At 46.4% G+C, this 23,832-nt stretch overlaps 1 protein-coding gene across 1 annotated transcript; it reads right to left on the minus strand.

Annotated features, from left to right (window-relative positions):
• Window positions 1-7,141: 7,141 nt before the first annotated feature.
• Window positions 7,142-22,582, minus strand: NIPSNAP2 (nipsnap homolog 2). The gene is made up of 10 exons (XM_007942572.1): window positions 22,572-22,582; window positions 22,181-22,320; window positions 22,052-22,097; window positions 18,862-18,956; window positions 18,463-18,533; window positions 17,236-17,376; window positions 16,272-16,303; window positions 10,944-11,038; window positions 8,702-8,785; window positions 7,142-7,206 (listed from the first exon to the last, which is right to left on the minus strand). The coding sequence occupies exons 1-10, from the start codon at window positions 22,580-22,582 to the stop codon at window positions 7,142-7,144; spliced, it is 780 nt and encodes a 259-aa protein (XP_007940763.1).
• Window positions 22,583-23,832: the final 1,250 nt, after the last annotated feature.

A 23,832-nucleotide genomic window follows, 5' to 3' on the forward strand; every position in this document is an offset into this window, starting at 1 on the left:
AGGAGGCGGTGAGCACGTCAGAGAGGAGGCGGTGAGCACGACAGAGAGGAGGCGGTGAGCACGTCAGAGAGGAGGCGGTGAGCACGACAGAGAGGCGGTGAGCACGTCAGCGAGGAGGCGGTGAGCACGACAGAGAGGAGGTGAGCACGACAGCGAGGAGGCGGTGAGCACGTCAGAGAGGAGGCGGTGAGCACGACAGAGAGGAGGCGGTGAGCACGACAGAGAGGAGGCGGTGAGCACGACAGAGAGGAGGCGGTGAGCACGTCAGAGAGGAGGCGGTGAGCAGCAGCAACAGAGGAATGGTGGCAGCAGAACGAGGAGACCAACAGGAAATGCCGCAGTGGGATTCCTGGCCTATGGCAAGAAAGCTGAGTACCTTCAGGCAGAAGGCTTCCTGGTGGAGTGGGGTGCCTCCTGGCACTTGGTGGGGCTAGTTTTGTCAACCCAAGGAGCTATAGCTGAGCACATTTGGGACAAAGCATGATGGTACAGTAGGGGGCCTCTGGGTATTAATTGGCAGTGCTAAAAGAGCTTTGTTATGCATGCCTGAGCACAGCAGAGGCCAGGCCAGCCCAAGAGGCCTGAGGGACCAAGAGGCCAAGAGAGGCATGTTTGTGGGCACGGCTGAGAAGCAGCTGTCCTGACTGGAGAACTGGATCCTGAGCGAACCTTGAATTGTAACCTGTTACTTCCCTAATAAGCGCCGTAACTGTAAGCATGTTCTGTGAGTTCTGTGTGGTCATTGCAACAAACTCTTGAATGCCGCAGAGAAGTGCAGAGTGCTGTGGGAGGGACAGCTGGTGTCAGAACAGTATAATGTTTGAAGGGTGGAGTCATGTCTGACTTCAGGCCTCATAGGAACCAGCCTCAGGCTGTTGATGCAGATAATGATTCTCCCCTTTGTGAAGTCTGTGGAAGTCAGACACCTCCCCCACTAAGTCATGTTTACGGTGGTATAGATAATATTGTTCTTTTAGTGGATAGAAAGCATACCCAGCAAAGTTAAAAACTACAAGGCCACCTCCCACTGGAGTCTAGGCCAATGCTTTCCGCAGCTTCATCTTATGAATTAGAAGAAAGTTAACAAGTTACTGGGACTGGCAGTGTCCATGCCCAGCTAAATTACTCAAGACAATGTCTGAACACTGTGATCGCACAGGCCACTATATTAACATACAAAAACTCACTCCCTGACAAAATTTTACTCCAGGATGGAAGGGCAGTGGTCTCTCAATGCCAGCAAAGATTCTAGTATGAAGTCAAGTAGGAAGATCAAGGAAGAACTGATGCCTTTGAATTATGGGGTTGGTGAAGATTATTGAATATACCACGGACTGCTGGAAGAAGGAAGAAGTGTCTTAGAAGAAGTACAGACAGAATGTTCCTTGGAACCAAGGATGGCAAGACTTCATCTCACGTACTTTGGGACATGTTCTCAGGAGGGCCCAGTGTATGGAGAAAGGCCTGGTGACCTACCTCAGAAAAAGCAGTACAGGACACAGGTCTACTCTGATGTACATGAGGTGGCCATGATTCAGAATTGACTGAACAACTGGTTTTTGTCAGACCTCATCTTACCCAACCTGTTGGCAGCATTTGACACAAGTGACTCTCCTTGTCCTTGATGGACCTTGTTCACTTGGGTTTTTTGGCACCCTTCACTGGTCACTTCTCAGCCTCCCTTGCCAGTTCTTCACCCCGGTCCTCTTGTCTATCTCTACTCACTTGATGAATCCACCCAGGCTCACAGCTCTAAATTCGACATTCTGACCATTCACAAATGGGTATCTTCAGACCAAAGTGCTCTCCCAACTCCAGATTTGTATTACCAGCTGCCTACCCGATACCTGACATCTTCACCTGGACAGCTACAAAGACATCTCAAACACGATGTGAGAAAAACAGAATTCCCAATCTTCACTCCCCGAATCTGTCCCACCCCCAGCCTTCTCTGTCTTTCCAGTTGCTCAGGCCAAAACCTCAGGTCACTTTTAATTTTTCTCTTTCATTTTCACTCCACAATCAATACTTCAGGAAATCCGGCGGCTCTGTCATCAAAACATATTTAGAACCTGACCATTCTCCCTACTCCCACTGCTATCCCTTATCCAAGCTACCATCACATCTCACCAGAATTTCCCCAAAAGGTCTCCTTGCTTTTACCCTTGCACTCACCCTCCTCACACTCTATTTTCCCATGGCAGCAAGTGTAAACCTTTGAAAAGGTCAGTCAGATCACAGTCCTCTTCTGCTCAAAACCATGCAGTGGTCCATCACACTCCGAGTAAAAGGCAACATTCCAGTGATGGTCTACAGCACCTTGCAGATCAAGCCCCATGAATTCTCTGACCTCATCTCCACTGTTGCAGACCTCTTCATTGTTCCAGCCATGGTGGTCTCTGCTGCTCCCAGCACACACTAGCTGTATGGCCTATGCTGTAGCCATTCCTTTAGTATGAAAGATGTGTTGTTGTTGGCCAAGCGTACAGTTGGAAGGGGCAGCCCACAAGACCGCTCTCACTTCTGACACCAATTGCAAGTTCAGGAAGATTCCCAAAACCACCCTCAGGACTCAGAACTCAAAGAAAGCTGTTTTGCTCATGACTGCAGTTTATTACAGGGGAGGGATCCCCATTAAAACCAACTGAGAGAAGCAGTACAAAGGGTGAAGTCTGGACAAGTACCAAACATGAAGCTTCCATGTTATGGACAACGTTAACCTCTCCTAGTAACGATGTGACAAGACAGAGTACTGCCAACAAGGGAAGCGCACCCGAACCTTGGTATCCAGCTCTTATAGGGGTTCCATCATATAAGCAAGATTGTCTCCAACTCTTCCAGGGATCCCCAGCCCCCAGACAAAGATTCCTATCAGACATGACATTCCAAGGGGTTAAAGGTCAACTCCAACAAGCCAAACTCAATGCCATCGAGTTGATTCCAACTCATAGTGACGCCCATTGGGCTTCTGAGGTGGTAAATCTTTACAGAATGAGATTGCCCACTCTTCCTTCTGCAGAGTGGCTGGTAGGTTTGAACTACCAACCTTCTGGTTAGCAGTCAAATGCCTTAGGCACTGTGCCACCAGAGCTCCTTCTTTAGGCAAGATTAGTTGTTCACTATAAAAGAGAATTTTCCCCAGACACTGGGTAACCTTCATCTCCTTCAGTTCTTGCTTTTAATCAAGGCCAACTCCAATCAATTGTATTTAATACTATGTCCTGCCCCTTCCTCCCCAAACTTGGACCCGATTCTCATTACCTTGTTCTACCTTTTTCCCCAACAGCATTTATGAACTTCCAACACAGCATTCGCGGGTAGAATTCTTACCTTCCAAGTCGGAGACCTGGGTTCAGTCCCTGGCCAGGGCCTCTCATGTGCAGCAGCCCACCACTCGCTGAACAGATTCCGGTGGTGCTTCCAGACTAAGACCTGGTGACGTACTTCCGACAACCAGCCGAGGAACACCCTAGGGAACACGACGGCTGCCTTCCGCTGATGGCACGGGACTGGGCGGTTTTGTTCTGTTGGGAAGGCATTGTGGTTGAGGTAGAATTCCCACCTTCCACATGGGAGACCTGGGTTTGATTCCTGGCAACACATCTCATGTGTAGCCACCATGAGAGAGGCCTGGTGACCTACCTCTGAAAAATGGGCATTAATGTGCTCATTTGCTATGATGCTGAATAGATTCCAGCATTCTCCAGACTGAGAGAGACTGGGAAGAAAGACCTGGCAATCTACTTCCAAAATCACAAACCATCACAATGGTCTGATCCACAGCTGATGACGGCAATGGCACGGGACTGGGTTTCATTGTGCACGGGGTCCCCACGAGTTGGAGGCCAACTCCACAGCAGCAAACAACACACCACGGAACATACTTACTTGTTCTTTTAACTGCCTGTTTCTTCTTTCTGGATCGTGTGCTACACCAGGGCAGGGCTCTCTGCTTTGCTCACGATGTTTTCTATGTGCCTAATGCCTGGCACAGAATGGAGGCTCACTATCTGTTAAATGGAATGAAGGTGAAAAGCCCAGTGTGTCAGGCTGCCTTGAAAAACCCAATGACTTCAGTAGGACAGAAATTTCCCCTCCAAGAGTATGGTGTATTTGCAAAGAACTTTACCTTACGGGGTTAGTTTATTGCTCTCAGCTCTTCTAAGTAAAAAGCTGAAAAAGAGAGATGCACACTCTGAAACATCACTCTTGCCTATTTCTCTCACTATTGGGTTGTTCTCTTTATTTTACTTTTGTTGTTGTTGAGAATAAAAACAATAAAACATACACCAATCCATCAATTTCTACATGAACATCATTGTTGCATACTGTATGTGGCACCTGGACATACTACTGGTACTCACCAGGTATTGAGTGGTACGGGCATGGAAAGTCGGGGAGGCCCCAGATCTACATGAATGATACAAGTTTCCTGACATCCACAAGTCCACATGATCTTGAAGTGAAAATGCCCTCTCTTCACTAATTTCTGGTTCTGTTCTAAAAAGCTAGTTTCCCTGTAGGAGTAATAATGGTTCTACCATTTGTCTTCAATATTGATCTCAGTAGTTCAGGTCCCTGGATGGTGTGAACAGGTCAGGGCTTGATCACCCGCCAAAGGTCGGTGGTTGGAACTCACCAAGAGGTACCCACCAAGAGGCTTCCAAAAGGCTAGAGCCTAGAAAACTCCATGGGGCAGTTCTACGGTCATGTGGTGTCAGCATGACCTGGAATTGACTCGATGCACCCAACAACATGCCCTGCTGCAGGTCCCTGCATGGCACAGCTCAGTGCTGGGCTACAAACTCAGGGGCTGACGATCCTATCCCAGAGGCACTTCAGAAGACACCCCCGGTGAGCTGCTTCCAAAGCCTTGAAACCCCATGGAGCATTCCAGCCTGCACACATGGAACCCGTAAGCTGGAATCGACTGGATGGCAACTAACAAGTAGTTTAGGGAGCTCTGGTGGCACACTGGCTAAGGCACTTGACTGCTAACCAGAAGGCTGGTGGTTCAAACCCACCAGCCACTCCTCAGAAGGCAGGCTGGACAATCTACTTCCATACTGATACTGCCTCAGAAACCCAAGGAGGGGTCGCTATGAGTCGGGTCCAACTTGACGGCACATAACAAGTAGTTTACAAAGCAGTTTCACAGAAGTCATTCCTTTGTGCAACACATGCTGCTAACATGGGCTGGACTCTAATCTGAGGAGGTGCTGGGCCACAGGCCGGGTGAGGAGGACAGAGAGCGCACACCCCTGGTTTCCTAGGAGCTCAGAGGCTGGCGCAGGAGCAGGCAGTGTTTTGTTCTGTTGTGCACAGAGTCACTGTGAGTCAGAGCTGACTCACTGGCACCCACCAACCTAACAACAAGAGAGTCCAGTGAGGATTCAGATGGGGAAAGAAAAATTGCAGTTTTCATAAAAACTCGGTGAGGCCACCTGGGCAGGTACGCAACCTCACTTTGGAAATTAGGGAACAGCCTCTGAGAAGCTGTCTGAGGTTTCCTGGCAAGTCTGCAGAGGAGCTGGCACCAAGATGTGGGCTGTTTTTGATTTTTAATGCTAAGCTCGACGGAATGTGGGGCTCCCTGTGCTGCAGCAAATGCCACGAACTGCCTGGCCCCCCTTCACTGTGCCTCTCTCCCTCTGCTTCTGTGGTGCTAAGAGCCAGCTATAGGACCTCAAAGCTGTAAGGTCCCTGGAGACCACTGGATTCACCTGCCCACTTTCAAGACTAAGGAACTCAACGTTCAAGTGGGTATGCACGTCAGTAAGGGGCACAGCCCAGGCACAAACAAGCCTGGCACTCCTGCTGGCAGTCCCCTTAGCCCCCCATGACACCAGGCCTAGCACACCCACGCCCATGCCACACGACCCTCCACCAAGAGTCCGTGGACTACTACTATTTCACTCCATAGAGTATCCACATGGACGGGGATAAGCTCTTCTGCAGGAGTGACGGTGTCATTCTCAGCACAAGTTCATTTAAAAAATGAAGAAAGAAAAGATTGCCAACACGGACTATGAAAATTCAGAGGATTTTATTGAGTTTTCTATGTTCCTGCAGAAAACCATTCACAGGAAAGAGCTGGACACCTGATATGAGATCATTCACACGGTGTTTTACACATGAATTCTTTACTTTGGGGGCCACAGGATTGTTCATTTCAACAGGGCTTTCACGTGACTACAGACACAAAATTGGCAACTTTATTAAAAAAAAAACACCTGAATCACACAGAGCTAGACAAAGTATGCAGCTTGATGCCAACTTAAATCTGCACACACCCCGCCCCTCACACACGATCTTGGAAGTACCTGCTGTGAGTTTATTAAAACATCCACCAGAGGATGTCTGAGGTCACAAATGATTGCTTAGAAAATCAAACCTCCTTGCCTAGTTATTTCATTATAGAAAAATATTACAAATAAAAATTAGTGCTATTTAAGGTATTTGTTTCAAAAACACAGATACACAGGCTCCGGCCGTTCCTCCCCGCTCGTGTAGATGTCCGACACGCCAGGTGAACACGGAACGACGGACTCAAGAGAGGCCTTGCCCACTGCTGCCAGCTTCCCGGGGACGTTGGGTGTTAACGTGCTGAATGATTTAAAATGAGAGTGGATGAAAACATCTGCGGGTCTCGGGGACACTCTTAATTTGTTCCTAGTTTCAAAGTCAGAGAAACCCTTAGAGAAACATGAGAAAAATTAGCACTTCTTCCTGATACAAAAAAATGTGTCAAAATCTGTAATTATAAAACAGATTTGCTTTTTATAAAGAAATGGCTAAAATTTTCCCCCATGGGAGAAGTCCTGCTTGGACATGATTCAGGTTTTCATCTGGACTCTCTCACCCCGGAGGCTGGGAGAAGGTGGCTAAGGATCATAAAGGGTGTTCCAGAAACAGAGGCGTTTCGGAGAGGACAGCAGAAGGCTGTCCCAATCAGGGATGCGACAGTCTCCTTTCTCGTGATGCAAATTCTAAAGAAACAGGGTCTCCATAAGCTATTTACAGCAGTTGACACGTCAGGGGTTCATTTTCACATGATATACGACGTATACCATAAAAGGAACTGATGACAAATACTTGTCACTGACATTCACGGAGGCAAGGAGGAGTCGACGCCACAGCTTTACTGGAGGGGCGAGGTCTTCAGGGGGATCATGATTCTGGATTCCATCACCTGAATGAGAGGGACTGAAAACAGGGGCAGGGTCACTGTGCTTGGTCTCATCTCAGCAGGTCAGGTCGACAGACACTAGCGAACAAGGGGCACTGCACAGGAAGGGGCCGCCCTATGGGCCCCCGAGCTGTTGAAACACCAGTGCATATCCTGTGAGATACGGGTATGACCGAGACAGACCCTGCCCGGGAAAATGTCTCACTTGTGAGATACTAGGCAAGTCCCGTGGCGGGAGAAAAACTGCCTTCCCAAAAGGTGCTCTGAACAGAGCCGCGTGTACAGAAGACCTAGTCACACTGTAGAACATATCCTGTGCCAAGGGACAGTCGGCCCCACGTGAGTAAAACACACCTCCGGGAACAAACAGGAAGCGTAGGAAAAACAACAAAATCATGTGCAGTTACATGATGATGATGATTTTTTTATGATTTTTTAACTCAAAGATAATACCCAGAAGGGCAGTGTATGCATAAGGAGACAGCTCAGGGGACAGGAGTGCACGGGAGGGAAGGACACAGGGAAGAGGTAACCACAGGGAGGAAGTGGGCAGAGAGCTGTTACATCGTGGGGAATGGCAGTCAATGTCATGAGACAAAATGTGTTTGAACCGCTGTATGGAAAATGAATTTGCTCTGTAAACCTTCACCTAAATTATAATAATAATAAAAAAGGTAATTCCTATCTTCTAGAACAAGATGCTCTTTCATTTGCTTGGTAGTTTAGGGCAGAGAGGAGCTCTGGTGGTGTTTATAGGGCAGAGAGAACTTACATGACACACGACATATTTGGTACTTCTTCCCTGTGTCTGCACCCCTGGACTGTATGATTCAACCTACTTACTTTCTTTTACATGTCAAGTAATTCTGTGTGTATGTGTAAGTATACACAAGGAGCCCTGGTGGCACAGTGGCTAAAGTGCTTGGCTGCTAACCGAAAGGTGGGTAGTTTGAACCCACCAGCGGCTCAGCGGAAGATGTGGCAGTCGGCATCTATAATGATTACAGCCTTGGAAACCCTTTGTGGCAGTTCCACTCTATCCTCTAGGGGCGCTGTGAGTCAGAATTTGACTCAAGGGTGATGGGTTTTTTGGTTTATGCATCACACATATATATATATATGAGAAAAGTCTACCAAATTAATTTTCAAAATTACTTTTCAGTTGACATACTGAATTATGTTTTAAGGAACTGACCATTTTCGTAAGAAAGAGAAGGCTTAAAAAATTTGTATAAAGTTTTCAAAGAATACAGAAATCTATAAAAAAAACAGATAATGATGTAAAATTTACAACACACCAAGGTCTGAAAACTTTATCAGACAATATACTTTAATAAGGAATACTTTTGTTTATTTAAAGAAAAAAAGAATCACTCTGCCCACCCATCTTCCTACCAGAGAACCATCTAATTCACATGTCAGCAAAACACTATTGAAAAATAGATATATTGAGGGTGAAAAAATACACCAGACACGAGAAACGAGCAGCATCACACGTTTTCAGACTATTACCTGTATAATACACCAATTCTTCCCAGCCGTGTTTATGCCACGCTGCGTTTCGAATATCTTCCCGGGTCTGAAGATCCTTGTAAGCTTAAAAACAACCACACAGACTAAAAACACAACACCACCTCCTAACAGCATAGCCATTAAGTGCCGACTCAGCTGGTTATAGAATCTTCTAAAGACTCTACTTTGGGTACCAAGTACTGAACTAATGGTGCTGGGCATTCTGAGTAAAACTGTACAAGGTACGTGCTAGGCCTTGTGGGAGACGCTCCACAGTCCACTCTCAAGCTCCGCAGTCTAGCGGGTCCCAGAGCACGACTGCAAGTTACAACCCAGTGAAAAACCACGCATCAAATTCATAAACCAGAAACTGGCAGACTACAGACAAGCAGTAGTGGGTTCAATCTGTGTTCCAGGCAAGGGAGAACAGAAAGACCGGTAATGACGAGGCCAAGGCCTGCTGAGTCTGTGGTCCACACAGGAACGCAGAGCTGGCGGGAGCCTGGGGAGAGCTGCCCCGTAAGGTGCGGTCTGACCAGGGGAGCCTTGAAGGCTGAAAGGACACCATCGACTTACAGGAATGGGAGGGGACAGCATGGACAAAGACGCCACACAGTTCTCGGTTCAATGTGGTTCAGCTTCAGACACTGTATACCTGAGTGTCTTGCCTTCTAATTCCCAACCTGGGCAAGATTCTCCCAACTACGTATCAAGAAAACGCCCCACTGGCATCTGGACGCATGGTCAGGACTGAAAGATCATGCTGGGCTCTCTTCCTTGGGTCTCATTGCTGAGACACGTGCCTTCTTCCCATGAGAAGACTGACTTGCAGGCCTATCACCTCAAACTAACACAGAACAAAATTTCCCCCGACTGGTGATGGGGTAAGACGCATGGGTGGCACAGTAAAGCGTCTGAGTGCTAACTGAAAGGTCAGCAGTTCCAACCTCCAGCCACAGAGTGGGAGGAAGATGAGGTACTCTGCTGCCATCGAGCTGGAAATCCTATGGGGCAGTTCCGTTCTGTCACAGCGTTGGAACCAACTCAATAGCAGTGGGCATTGATGGGGTATAGATTCATTACATGCAACTTTGAAGGTGCTATGAAGTGGAAGACAAAGAAATCTTTTAAACTCTCACCACCCAGAGAAAACACTGCCACCACTCATGTGGCAGGTATAGGTCTCCCAGAGATTGGGTGCAGTTAGTGACCTCTGAACTCCGGAGTGTGTGCCCTTGCAGGGACCACAGGGCGGGAGGCTCTGCCAGACGGGAGCACGCTTGCACACTGAAGACGGGAGCACGGCCGCAGACCGTGGGAAGTGCTCCGCCGAGGGCTGGCGGTGGGGACAGGGGACAGGGAGCGTAGGGAGGCCAGCAAGCTTCAAGGGCTTGGGCAAAGGGAAGAGGCACTGGGTGGTGGACGGTCCCAGCTCTGAAGGCAGACATGCCACGGTTGGAGCTGGGCTCTGCTAGGAACATCCGTGGGATCCTGGTGATGTACTTCCACCTGCGTGTCCCAGTTCCCATGAGCCTCGCCCTTCATTCCTTTAACGTCAGTGACCAGGTGGCAGATGCGCGCAGAGTGTACTGCTGGCCCCACACGGCTATGACTGAGACCCAGGGCCTGTTCTAGCTGGGGATGGGCACAAGCCGCCACGGCTGACAACCAGCCCAACACAGGGCTCTGGTGGCTGAGGAGACACGGGATGTTCGCTGGAGGCGGGAGACGATGGAGGCAGGCCTTGAAACACACCAGAGGCAGCGCCAAACAGAAGTGAGTGGGGGCAACGGAAGAGGGGAAGGGCTTTCCAGGAAGACGAGCCCCTGACACCGAGGCAGGTCGGGGAGTGTGTGCGTGCGACCATGCAGCTGTCTCCCCAGTGAGACGCAGGAGCGCCTTTCAGGGAGCGTGGGCAGTACAGCTGGACATGGAGGGTGGGGCCGTGGTGGGAAGGGCGCTCGGCGGCTGCCCCTGCCTTCCCCGTGGTCGCCGACTCCCCTTCTCTTCCCTTTCACCACTGTCCTTCTCTCCCAGTCACTAACCCATGAGCCAGGAACCTACGTATCTTTCACTGCTGACCTACCGCCCTCATTCTAGAGCCCAACACTTAACCTCCACCTGTGACTGGATTTGCTGCCGTGGTAAAGGTTCCTGGCTTGGGATTTGTTCCGCTGCCAGTACAACTGCCCAGGTCACAAACCCGTAAATCCCGCAACACAAAGAACAGGGACACACATACCCCAGAGGTGGTGCACCATGTAGAGCTGGCCAATCTGGGAGAAGAACCCGCCCACCGCCTCACGACCGTCCTGCCGGAAGCGGATTGCACGAGCCCTGGAAGAGAACGATGCTCAGTCACTGACCCGGATAGGCTAAAAAAGCCGGCGGTGGAGTTTCCTCCAATCAGGAAACTGCTGGACTTCAGTCAAGTCAAAACGCCTTTTTACTAACCAAATGCCATCAAAAGCTATCCTAATGCTTGTAAATTGCCACGTACCTACCTGTAGCCTTATTAGTCATTTTTACAAGGCATGAACGGTCATTAAGGATGACCGCTATGAATCACACCAGTGTGAAGACACGTGTGCGGTGGTTTTGCTGCGGATTCCGACTGTAATGCGGAAACATCAGGGAAGATGACTGTCTGAGGATCAGGCCGGGAACCGAGGACGCGCTTCTCCAGAGCATTCTATGAGAGAAGCCGAGGGAGGACCTGGGTACAGAACACCCACGAGGCCTCAGGTGCTGCCTGCGTCAGAGGAAAGGCCTCCAACACAACACCGAGGGGAAAGGCGGGCAGTGAGCGCTGGAGGCCGCGTGCTCTGAGACGGAGGGCGCGGGACCCCTCGGGCAGGGTGTGGAAGAGCCGTGAAACCACAGCTCCTTGGCAGGGCCCCTCTTCCCTCACCAGAAGTAAACATTCTGGAAAACGGGTACTGAGTGGTATTGCTTATGCACTGTGCGTGGAGAAAGCACGTGCGTAAGGTAAAACTGACACATGGGTAACTGGCTAAAATTTGGCATGTCTTACATTTTTTGTAAGGTTCTTGCGGCAAAAGATACCAGCCATTTAACTGAAACATCATCTTCCATATGTGTGGCTGGTACCACCATTCCATATGTGATGACAGATCTGAACTCCTACCAGTGCTTACAAACACATGCATTTCTTCCAAGGGAACCATTCAGACACAAAGGTGAAAATGGAGGAGGAGCTCGAGTGGCCTGGGGAGGTCAGGAGAAGAGGATGCTGGGAAGCCACCAGGAGAAGTGTGGCTGGGGTCTCTCGGGAGACTGCCCCGCCATGGATTTCCCAGTGAAGCTCTGTCAACACTGCCCAGGCCCCAGCCGGAAGCCTCAACCTCACCGCGTCCTGCAGCTGACTGGCCATTTAAAAGAGAAGGAGACATATGAACGAGAACACTCATCTACTAAAGTCAACAGTGAGAGCGGAAACTCTGAGGGGCAGGATGCTCGAGGGGCCTGGCCAACACATTCTCTTCCTGGAGGCAAATTTCACAGGAACTGAGGTGGAACATCTCAAAGGGCTGTGTGGGACGGGAAAGGACAAGCTGTTGTGTGAGTGAGGAACCCAGTCTCCAAAGGATGACTCCACACCTCTGCTCTCATTCACCATGAGCTCAACACCAACAACGCGATCCCACACCATGAGCTCAACACCAACAACGCAATCCCAACTTTCCGTTTCCTGTGGGGAAAGGAAAAGATTCCCCCCTCCATGGGCGACCCACAGATAACCCTGAAATTTTAACCTTACATTTGAATTAAGTGATCAAATTTTCTCCAAAATTACAAATGGGACTGGCAAATTACTGAAATTAAACAAATCAGTTCAATGTACACCCTAACTCAGAGGAAAGAAAAAGAGAACCGTCCTTCATTGACAGTGATAGATACTCAGGATGATTCATTTCATTCTGAATTTTTCTCATTCAGTTAAGGTTGGCAAAGAAGACATACTTGCTGCAGGCTGGTAATGATCAGAAGCCTGTCCTGGAGAGGAGGGCCCCATCTTAGTTACCTACGTGCCAAAACATAAATTAACACTGAACTAGCTTTGTACATCATCCAAAAATAACTCAAGAATAGCCCTGATACTTCCTTCTGGATTCTGTGGTGAGCAAGTCTTTTTTTTTTTTTTTTAAATTGTGATTTGGGTGAAAGTTTACAGAGCAAATTCACTTTCCATACAGCAGTTCACATCCACTTTGTCTCATGACATCGACTACAATTTCCCACAATGCAACAGCTCCCCTCCTACTTCCTCCCCATAGTCACCTCTTCCCTGTGTCCTTCCCTCCATGCACTCCTGCCCCCTGAGCTGTCTCCCTGTGCATACACAGCCCTTCTATTCTCCCATGATTGTTCTCTCCAAGGAGTGTATCTACTTAACGTAAATGTTGTGGTGAGCAAGCCTTAATTAGTAACATGCAAACCCAACTAATGAGTGATCTGTGTGTAACTAAGTTATTATAGCCACAGAGCGAGGGGACATAAACAAAAGTCCTTTATAATCTCATTGCCGTCGAGTTGGATTTGACTCTTAGTGACCCCTCCTTGGGTTTCCGAGGGGGCAGCCACGTCTTGGAAGGAAGGTTGGGCAATCTACTTCTGTAGAGATACTGCCTCGGAAACCCAAGGAGGGGTTGCTATGAGTCGGGTCCAACTCTTTGGCACATAACAAGAACAACAACAACATTACTACAGAAGTAGATTATCCAACCTTCCTTCCGAGGAGTGGCTGGTGGGTTTGAACCACCAGCCTTCTGGTTAGCAGTCAAATGCCTTAGGCACTACGCCACCAGAGCCCCTTGCCTTATAATAGTTGCATATAATCACACATGTATTTCTTAGTTGTCAAATGAAAAGAGATTCTATCTTGAATTTTTAGCCTTCGATAATCCAAAAAGAAAAGATTCATTAGAAGTAAAAATCACAGAACAGTTTTTGGTCCTGGGGAAAAAAATGTCAGAAATTATCTATTCCAAGGCAAAAAATGTCACCATCAAAAAAGAACATATTTGAGTTGAAAGGTAAGTAAAAGTCACGGGTTCTCATTTAAAGATAAAGAAACCAAGGGTCAGAGCTGCAAAGGAGCTTTTCCTCAACCCCACACTCCGCCCCCTCTGCAGGGAAGTAACTTTACGAGACACCAGCTTAAGAAACAGAAAGGGTAAGTTTCCAAAGAAAATTAAGAGTCAACCTAATCACCTGAAAGATGTACACAGGCAACCAAAGGAAAAAAAATCCACATCGGTGTGCTAAAAAGTTCCAATCCACAGGTGTGCTAAAAAGTTCCAGTCCACATCAGTGTGCTAAAAAGTTCCAATCCACATAGGTGTGCTAAAAAGTCCCAAAGGAGGATGTCGTGGTTGCTGTCGGGTGCTGTCCAGTTGGCTCCGACTCAGTGACCCCCACGTTCAGAACGAAACCCTGCCCGGTCCTGTGCCAGCCCCACGATCCTTGCCATACCCGAGCCCATCGTTGGAGCCACTGCGTCATCCATCTCATTGAGGGCCTTCCCCTCTTTCATCGACCCTCCACTTTACCAAGCATGACATCTTTCTCCGGGGAATGGTCCCTTCTGACAACATGACCAAAGTAGGTGAGACGAAGTCTGGCCATTCTTGCTTCCAAGGAGCATTCCGGCTGCACTTCTTCCGGGACAGATTTGTTAGTTCTTTTAGTATTTTCCTCTAACAGTAATTCTTGTGTTTCACCATCAATATATTTCATATAAGTGGGATCATACAATATCAGCCGTTTTGTGTCTGACTCGTATCTCTCAGCATGTTTTCAAGGTTCATCTTATCAGAATCTGATTTCCCTTTACTGCTGAAAAATACTGCATTACACATATGTACTCCATTTTGCTTATCCATTCATCTGTTGATGGACATATGGATCCTTTCCACTCTTTAGCTATTATGTTTGCATGAATACTGTACACTTTGTGTAAAGTGCATGTGTAGATATATGTTATCATTTCTCTGGGTACATCTTTAGGAGTAGAACTGGCAACTCCAAGTTTAACATTTTGAGAAACTGACAAACTGTTCCAAAGTAGCTGTACCATTTTACACATCTTCACCAACACTCATTATCATCTGTTTTTATGAGTGGCTGTGAAAGGAGTCCTGGTGGTACCAGGGTTAAAGTACTCAATAGAAAAGGCTGGCAGTTTGAACCCACCAGCCACTCCATGGGAGAAAGATGTGGCAGTCTGCTCTGTAAAGATTATGGCCTCTGTCTTGGGTGGGGGTCACTATGAGTTGGAATCAACTCAGTGGCAATGCATAGTGGATGGAAGTGGTATTTCATTATGGTTTCACTTTGAATTCACTACCCTGATTATCTGTTCATGTGCTCATTAGATATTCAAGTATCTTTTTGCATGAAATGCCATTTGTCTTATTCTTATTCAGTTGTAAGAGTTCTTCATAGATTCCAGATACAATTCTTCATCAAAGATTTATAAACATTTTCTCCCATCCTCTACCTTGTCTGCTCACTTAAATAAAGTTCATTGAAGAATTCTATTTATCAGTATTTTTTCTTGTGTCAATAATGCTTTGGGGGTTGTATCTGAGAACTCTTTGCCTAACTCAAGGACACAAAGATTTTCTCCTAGGTTTCCTTATAAAAGTTTCAGAGTTTAGCTTTTATATTTAAGTGTGTGATCCATTTTGAGTTACTATTTAGGTATGATGTGATGGAGGGGTCTACACTGATCTTTTTGCATTCAGCACTCTTTGTTGAAAAGACTATCTTTTCTCCATTGAAGCCCTGGCACCTCTGTCTGAAAACACATTTAAAGGCTTATTTTTGGACTTTCGAGGCCATGTCTGTTGCTCCATTTCTTTGTCTTGAAGCCACTACCACTGTCTGGATGGTGTGAGCTTTGAAGTAAGTTTTGAAATTGGGAACTCTAAGTCTTCCAACTTTGTTCTTCTTGTTCAAGATTGTTTTGGCTATTTTGCATTTCCAAAGTCTGCTGGGAACTGGGAATCTATAGATCAATTTGGGAACACATTGGTATTTTGCTACCTAAACTAAGAAGGAAAAAAAAACGAAGCAACTCTAGCAACATGCTCTGTTTATATGACAAAAGCATGTTTCAGAAAATATTCAAGAGGGACATGAAATAGCCTTAAGCTATACTGTGGTTTTATTAAAAACAAAGAATGCTTAACTGTTCGATATATACAGAAATATTTATGCACAAAATGGTATGTCTGAGAACTGCTTCCAAATAATGTGGGTGTGAGGAGGGACAGAACTAAACCAAGACTGGCCGTGTGGCGATAATTACTGAAGATCAGCAGTGGGTGTAGCAGGAGGAGCTGCTGGATGGTTCTCTCTAGTTTTGTGTCTGTTTAAAAATGTTCATAATACAACACTAAACAAAACTAAACTAAACAAAAACAACAATACTTTAGTGTCAAATCATGGCATTATCCCCAGATTTTACTTTTAAAATTAACATAATGGACTAAAATAATCTGTTAATAAGACTTACAAACTCACCATTCTGTAATGTACTCACCAGTAATTGCCCCATTCAATCATGGTTCCAGGCTGAAAAGAGATTTGGATTTTAGTTTGTTAGCTTTTCTGTGAAGAAATACAGAAGTAGCAGCATACAAAATATCAAGTGAGAAAAACTTGACTTTTAATAACTAGAAAAACAAGTATCATTATGCACTGTGTTTATATATATCCCATGTTGGAGTAAACTCTACAGCTCAGTACAAGAGACAACATGTACACAACGTAAGAGTTAGTCATCTAGTTACGGTTAGCCAATCTAGTTAGGCTGTCTTTCAGATGTCCTGAGTCCTAATTAAATTGTGTGTACCCACTCAGACCTGACTGTGAAATTAATCAAAGATTCAAATCAACTAAAATTAACAAAGACGTCATTTTTTTTCCCCCACTAACAACAGCATTGAGATCTACTGACAATTATTTAACATGCTGGTATCTGGGGCTCAGTTCTTTCTAGTGCTTACTCAGTAGGGCAACATCTTGAAAGTGTTACAAAACATTACTCCCTTTTTGCTCTCATAGTGCCCTACAATTTGTGTAACAGTAGCAACATTTATTAGTTGCTTTGCTTTGGCTACAACTGATGCTATATTATACCCACTCCTGCATTTTAGATTCTCTTCTAAAAACAAAAATGTTACATGGAAAAAATGTCAAGTAATGAACAATACTCATCAGAGTATAAAAAACAGCAAGAGCTTACCGAAGAGGAATGAGAAAGAATAAAACAGAGAAATAGAAAGGAAACTAAGAGAGGGACCGGAGGGGAGGAAAGACTGCAAATAGAAAAATAACGCCAAGCCCACACTAGAGTGCACACCTGGGTTTTGTCATCAGCAGTCGTGGGTGCCCATGGGAAACCCAGACTACAGAGTATACACCCAGGTTCTGACATCACCATGAGCGTGTGCTCACGTGTCTTCACAGAGGAGGGGACACTCATCTCGCGTTCCAGTACTTACTCGGAGCTGGTAAGACCTGAGCTCATATATGTTAGGTCCTGACCGCGGCTCAGGCTCATTCCAGAAACTGAACTCGAGCAGCAGCTGGTTCTTCCTGGAGAGGAGCATGTTACTTCTGGCCTTGCGGAATTCCACAAACTCCTTCGGGTGAAGAAATGTGCTGGTGAAGCCTTCTGATACATACAAAACCACTTCAGCAACACTGGCATCACTGCTGGTTGCGGGGATGTAACAGAACACTGTCACGACAGCCAGCAGAGGTGATATGGACTCACGGGGCCCCCATGTGCGTGCCACAGCGCTATGGATGGTGGATTTCTCGGAAGCTGAGTGCCAGGCCTTTTGGGCTAGAACCACCAACCTACACTTAGCGGCTGAGCATGTCACCTGTGTGCACTCCCAGGGAGTCCCCACACCTGTCAGGTAATTAACAGGCCCACTTTATATCTGCTGAACTAATAAAATGACCGAGAGCATCCCAGGGAGTCGCCACACCTATAGGGTAATCATAGGCCCTAGTTTATATCTGTTGAACTAATAAAATGACTAAGAGCATCCCCCTTCCACCTCAAGTGTCCAGGGTTAGAGGGCAAACTATGTGGTCACCCTAAACAGAATTATGTAAATGACAATTTAAACAAACTTCATTTCCTGTGTCTACAGATTCTTCCTGACAATACATTAGAAGAAGTGACATAAAAACCACAACACAGCAGATAATCCAAATGCCATTTACAGTTGAACTGGGAATCTATATTTAAAAAGTTTTCCTTCCCAATGACATATGGCTGGAACTGTGAATATCCTCTCCTAATAAGCACTGATAGTGAAGTGAGGGATGCAACAGCAAAGTCAGACAGAGGTTATTAAAAAAAAAAAAAGACATGGTTGGCAACTCTTGCTAGATAATCCAGGGCTGACTGTGTCTGTCACACTCATTTACCAGTTTCACAGCACCAGCTTATCAGTTTCAAAGTACACCCTACTTGTACAGTAAGAATTGCAATTTTAATAGCATTACAATTGGCTACTTTATGTTTAAATGCAACCTCAAGAGTCCAAAGGATAAATTCTTTACTCCAAAAACTTTAAACAAAAACTGATGACAGAAAAGTCATTTAATTCTATTCCTGCGCATGCTCCCTGCCACTGAGTTGACTCCAGCCCACAGCAGCCACTCTGCACTAATATTAGTCTCAAGAAGTAATCATTTCTCAAAATCATTACCTGGTTTTCTCTGAGTTTACTCATCACCTCTGTGAGGGCTGGGTAGCCTCCTTCGTACCTCCAGAGGTGGACTGAAATATATTTTAAAAGATAATACTTATTAGAATTGCATGAGACTCTTACCTTGAAACTATTTAGATGCACACGATACTAACACAGTACGAAAGCAGAATGTGCCTTGTGTTGGCCTATGACTTACACCATTAAGTTTTAAATAACTGATTCAAACAGTGAGATGACTAGTCTTTCAATGAATTACAGGACAACTACTTAACTACAACATTATACCGAGACTGGGAAAGTTCTGATCATAATTACTAGCATTATGTCATAACTACTCAGGCAGTTACAATGAAGGTTTAAAGAATAAGTGTTATTCCAAAGACTTCTGTTTCCTACCAGCTTGATCCTGCTCGCCATACCACGTGTTCCAAGTCCCCACCAAAGTACAAGGGTAATGTTTATCTTCATGAATCTTTGGCAACACCTCTTGACTTAAAGAGAAGAAACAGCAACACTAATTAAACAACCAGCAAAACTTGACAAGGTAGACAACATGCACTCAGTGTTAGGAAAAGGCCACCTACTCTGTGTTCTGGCCACTGACCTCACAATATATTTATGATAAAGCAGTGGACAGAATTAACCCTTTAGCCGAATTCTGTTATACCATGACATGCCACTTATCAAAAGATTAGATTTCACACACCCCAACTAGCTAGGAGAGCTGTTAGCAACTTAAGGATGACAAGTGAGAAAAATGATAAGGAGCCGAAGGTCTCAAGATTCCAGGAGCTACGGCTCTATGGCTCTACTGTCTGCCATTTCAGGGAAAAAAAAAAAAAAAGGAAGTACTTAAGAGTGGTGATGTTTATAAAAGCTAAGTTCTTCTGATTCCAAAGATAGGAAGAACAGGAGAAATGGAAATAGAAGGAAAAGAAAAAGGAGGAGAGGTAAGAGGAGCAGGGAACACGATGGCCTTAAGGAAAGAGGAGGACAGCAGGGCTAGAGCAGGACACAGTCAGGAAGCAACTCCACATCCAGCAGTCCCCAAGGGCATCGGCGAATCAAAAACCAAAGCACAGCATGTAGCGTAAGTTAGGCTCTACTCTCTTCAAGCAGCTGCAGAGGCTCACAACATGTCAGATAACGGACGTACTGACCGGTTCACTGTGCTGCTTGAACGTGCACAGTGGCAAAGCCAAGTCATGAGAGTTTATTAGTTTAACAGAGGTGTCAGACACAACCTGATTCCATGAAAGCCCTCCTACTGTATATATTCTAATGTCTACAAAGAGGCAAAGGGAAGAGATTCAGTTCTGTGCTATCAAGAGAAAGCTAAAACTTGCACATGTCTTGAAGAACAGGAAAATTACGGTGAAAAAGTACAACACCGACTCAGCAATGGAATCAAAAGGATGTCAAGGGTCAGAAATGGGACCTGTTCCGGTGATGTACAAACACTGAGTGACAGGAAATCAGTGTCCACCAGCAGACGCGGGGGCGTCAAGACTGAACAAAGTACATGAGCCGTCAACAGAGAAAAGCTCTGAGTGGCTCGCTTAGTAGCTGAAACGCAGACATCCCAATGAGCCTGCACCATGACCAGGGACACTGGGGGCGCAAACAGTTAACGCACTCAGCTGCTAAGCAAAGGTTAGCGGTGTGAGTCCACCCAGAAGCACGTGGGAAGAAAGGCCTGGCCATCCATTTCCGAAAAACCAGAAAACCCTAGGGAGCACAGTTCTGTTCTGACACCCATGGGTCACCACGAACTGAAATCAACTTGACGGCAACTGGCGTCTGGCACTACAATGACTACCCCGTGTGTATTTCTTGAAGGGTGGCGTTTACTTTTTTAAATTAAGATCTGATAATAAATCTGATACATAGCCCATGAGTGTCCAGAAATAACATGACAGAGACTGGGAGGAGGAAAGGAGGAAATACAGCAGCAAAACGGAACGGGTCTCTTTTTGCCACAGGACATGACAGTAAACGTGAGAGTGAACATCCTTGACTTGGAGCCACGGCAGAGGAAGGAAGCTAGCACAGATGACCTAGCTGGGGTCTGGAAAGCGGCCAGAGGCCTGACAATGGGGCCTGGGCTGCTTGTCAATACAAAGCCATGGGTAGATTTCTAGCCAATCCTGTTTGTTGGAGCCTCCAAATCTGCTCTTGAAAGCCGTGGCCTGAGGATGCGAGGTAGGCGGGCAGTACTTACACGCAGAACTGGATGGGCTGGGCAGAACCTCATTACAGGAGTCTCCCTGACCCAGGCAGGAGTGACTCTATGTGCTAGAAGCAGGGAGCTGCTAAGAGCTTCAGGGGACGGAAGGAGCATGGTGAAGGACAATGTGGACAAGATCAATCTGACAAGCTTTGCACTGACGCATCGCAGGGTGGACAGAGATACAGGAAGTCAGAAAGGGGGTTACTTGGGAATGGGGCTCGGCAGGCTCAGACAGGGAGGTGGAGAAGGAAACAAGCAGAGAGAACACATGCCGAATAAAGAAGGCACCGTCCCTCACGACTGATCACCGAGAACTAAGGCAAGAGTTAACTAAAACCTGGGGAGGGACACAGACAGGAAAGCTGGGAGAGGGAGGGGCTTCAACATGTTCACTGTGAAGCAACGGTAAGACGTCCAATTGGAAATACATGACACAGAGCCAGAAATCCAAGTCCGGAGAGGAGGTGATGAAAACAGGACGGGGTAACCGAGGGGGACATCTGCAGAGAGAAACCTCACTCAATGGGACGAGGATGGAGATAAGCATCTGTTTGTCCCAGGGCATTTTTCAATAAAGAGCAATGTGCTGAGGTGTGTGAGAAAGGCTGTGCTAACATTACACGTCACGAACCACCTTCAGACATGCAAGAGCAACACAACTGCAAAAGGGATTTGGTTTTGAGGCGGTTTCGGTGTTGATTCTGGTGACAAAATCACTTGTCTTCTCAGGAGAACAGCAGAAATGACAAGTGAAGATTTCTTTTTCATTGTATTCTCTTGTAAGAGGTTATTAAAATGCTAGTTGTGCTAATTTAATTAAGAACTGATGAGTTTAACTCTCCATTAGCCTCCAAGTTGACACATGTGTAAGAGGTTAGAGTCCACACATCACAGGAGGACCAGCGGAAGAGACCCGGACCCCAGGGAATGGAAGACTTGAGGAGAAACAGCAGCTATGTTCAAATACGTACAGGACTTCCCCGTGGCCACGTGACTTAGGAGTAAAGCTGGAAACAAGGGAGCTCACAGGGTGCTAGCTCTAATTCTCAACATCAGGGTGTCTCATAAGTGCTGGTGCTCAGGAAGGTCTGCAGAAAGGATTCAAGCACTGGATGAACACATGGTTTGGATGGTCTTACAAAGTACCTTCCAACCGTAAGAGCCTACTCATCTTCTAAAATGTGACTGCCTACGTGATGACTTAGCTGTGTGAGAGCTTACAAGCAATGTCTCCTTGGCAATCAATCCCACACAGAGCTCAGTCTAAGAGCTCACTTTCGGCTAAGTGTTAGGTGAACCAACAAATAGCAAACTCATTGTTTTTTCCCCAAGTAAAGGATAGCTTGGTATACACACCAAATTTTGTTGTATGCTTCTAGGCATTCCGGTTTAACATTGTGAACTGAAACAAAAGAAAATCCAACGATAAACTTGTGAACAAAGGGACAGCGAGTCAACTGTGAGGAGAGCAAACCTATTACTCACACTGCAGTTTGTATAGGCTGCTCGTCTCCTTTTTGGCCAGAAGGTTGGAGTGGGCATCTTTTCTTGGATCAACTTTCCGGACAAATAAGGACTTTAACCAGCTGTCTTCTCGAGGTCTGATACTGGAAGATGTCAATTCCCTGTGGGATAGCAAGCACAACCATTTGAGTCCACAATGAAGTGCAAAGACTCAAGTGTCTTCAGGGACGCCATGTAGTCCATTGTTTCCATAAAGTCATTGATCCATAAGCATGCACCAAGCACCTATTCCTGGCACTACTCTAGAACCTGGCATAAATACCACAAAATATCCACCTTATTCCATTAGCATAGCAGGCGCTATAAACAGCAGCAGAGTAAAATGTAAAAGAAGCCCATGCAATACTCCTACCAGAGTTTCATGCTCATCTGGCAAGTTTATGTGATTACCCCTCCTCCAAAGCAATTTGTGACACAGAAAAAAATAAACAGGAAAAATGAAATATATTTGTTCTTAAAAAATTATTTCAGAGGCAGTCTAAGATGACGCTGTAGCCAGACACCTGCTAAGTCCCTCTGACAACAAAGACCCAAGGAAACAAGTAAACTGGATATAGATGACAACTTTGGAAGCCTAAGCATCAAGGGCTAGGCTTGGACTGAAGATCCCGGAGAGAGTGGGAGAATAATGTGGAAAAAAACTCAAATTCACAGAAAAGACCAGGTTTGCTGGTCTGATAAAGCCTGGTGAGACACCTGAGACTAAGGCCCCTAGTTACCATACAGGTGTGGAATTGAATTCATTCCCGTGGCTTGTAGCCAAACGACAGGAGATGGGGTGAACATTTACATCATGGAGACATACTCCTTAGAGCAATCAGTCATGGAAGAACAGAAGGGCAGTGTTTGCACAGGGAGACAGCTGTGTATGAACTGCTGTATGGAAAATAAATTTGCTCTGTAAACTTTCATCCAAATCACAATAAAAACTTAAAAAAAAAAAAGAGAAGTCTACATTACCAAAAAAAAAAAAAAAAAAAGAATGAGATTGAGTGCCAAGTAGAAGGAGAGACTGTACAAAAACAGCAGACAGGGAGAATTATGGACCAACGGTGGCCTGCCAGCCAAACCTGCACAGTGTGACCATTTTGAGACAAAGCAAACAGTGCTCTCAGCCAAAGCCCCCATCACCTGTATACTAAGCAGCAGTGACTGCAACCATGCCCAGAGCCAGACGGCAGTGTTCCTAACCTGCAAGAGTTAAGTGTACTCACCTCCTCTACCACACTTCCCCAATCCCTCCAATACAGAGGCTGCAGACTAGCAGTACCTCCTACTCCCTCCAGCCACCTGTGCTGGGGACCCAAGGACCCTCAGCACACCCACCCTTGTGTCCACGCTCAAGCACAGAGGGCACACCCTGCTAGCAGGTACCCGTGGACTGACAGCATCCTCCTTGCCTCACTCCTACACCATTCCTCCTACCACTGGATCCTTGTGCCCACTCTGATCAATCCCATGTATTACTACTCTCCCAGGGCCACTGGTGAGAGTTTCCATACCACCTACTCAGTGGCTGATAACTTGGGCACCCTTAGCCCAACCATCTAACAACTAGTAGTGTACACACAACCCAGTGACCAACCCAGTGACCAGTGGGAACATTCCCTGTA

Source organism: Orycteropus afer, unplaced genomic scaffold, assembly GCF_000298275.1.
Source record: "Orycteropus afer afer isolate SDZICR_OR568_19922 unplaced genomic scaffold, OryAfe1.0 scaffold00006, whole genome shotgun sequence".
NCBI lineage: Eukaryota > Metazoa > Chordata > Mammalia > Tubulidentata > Orycteropodidae > Orycteropus > Orycteropus afer.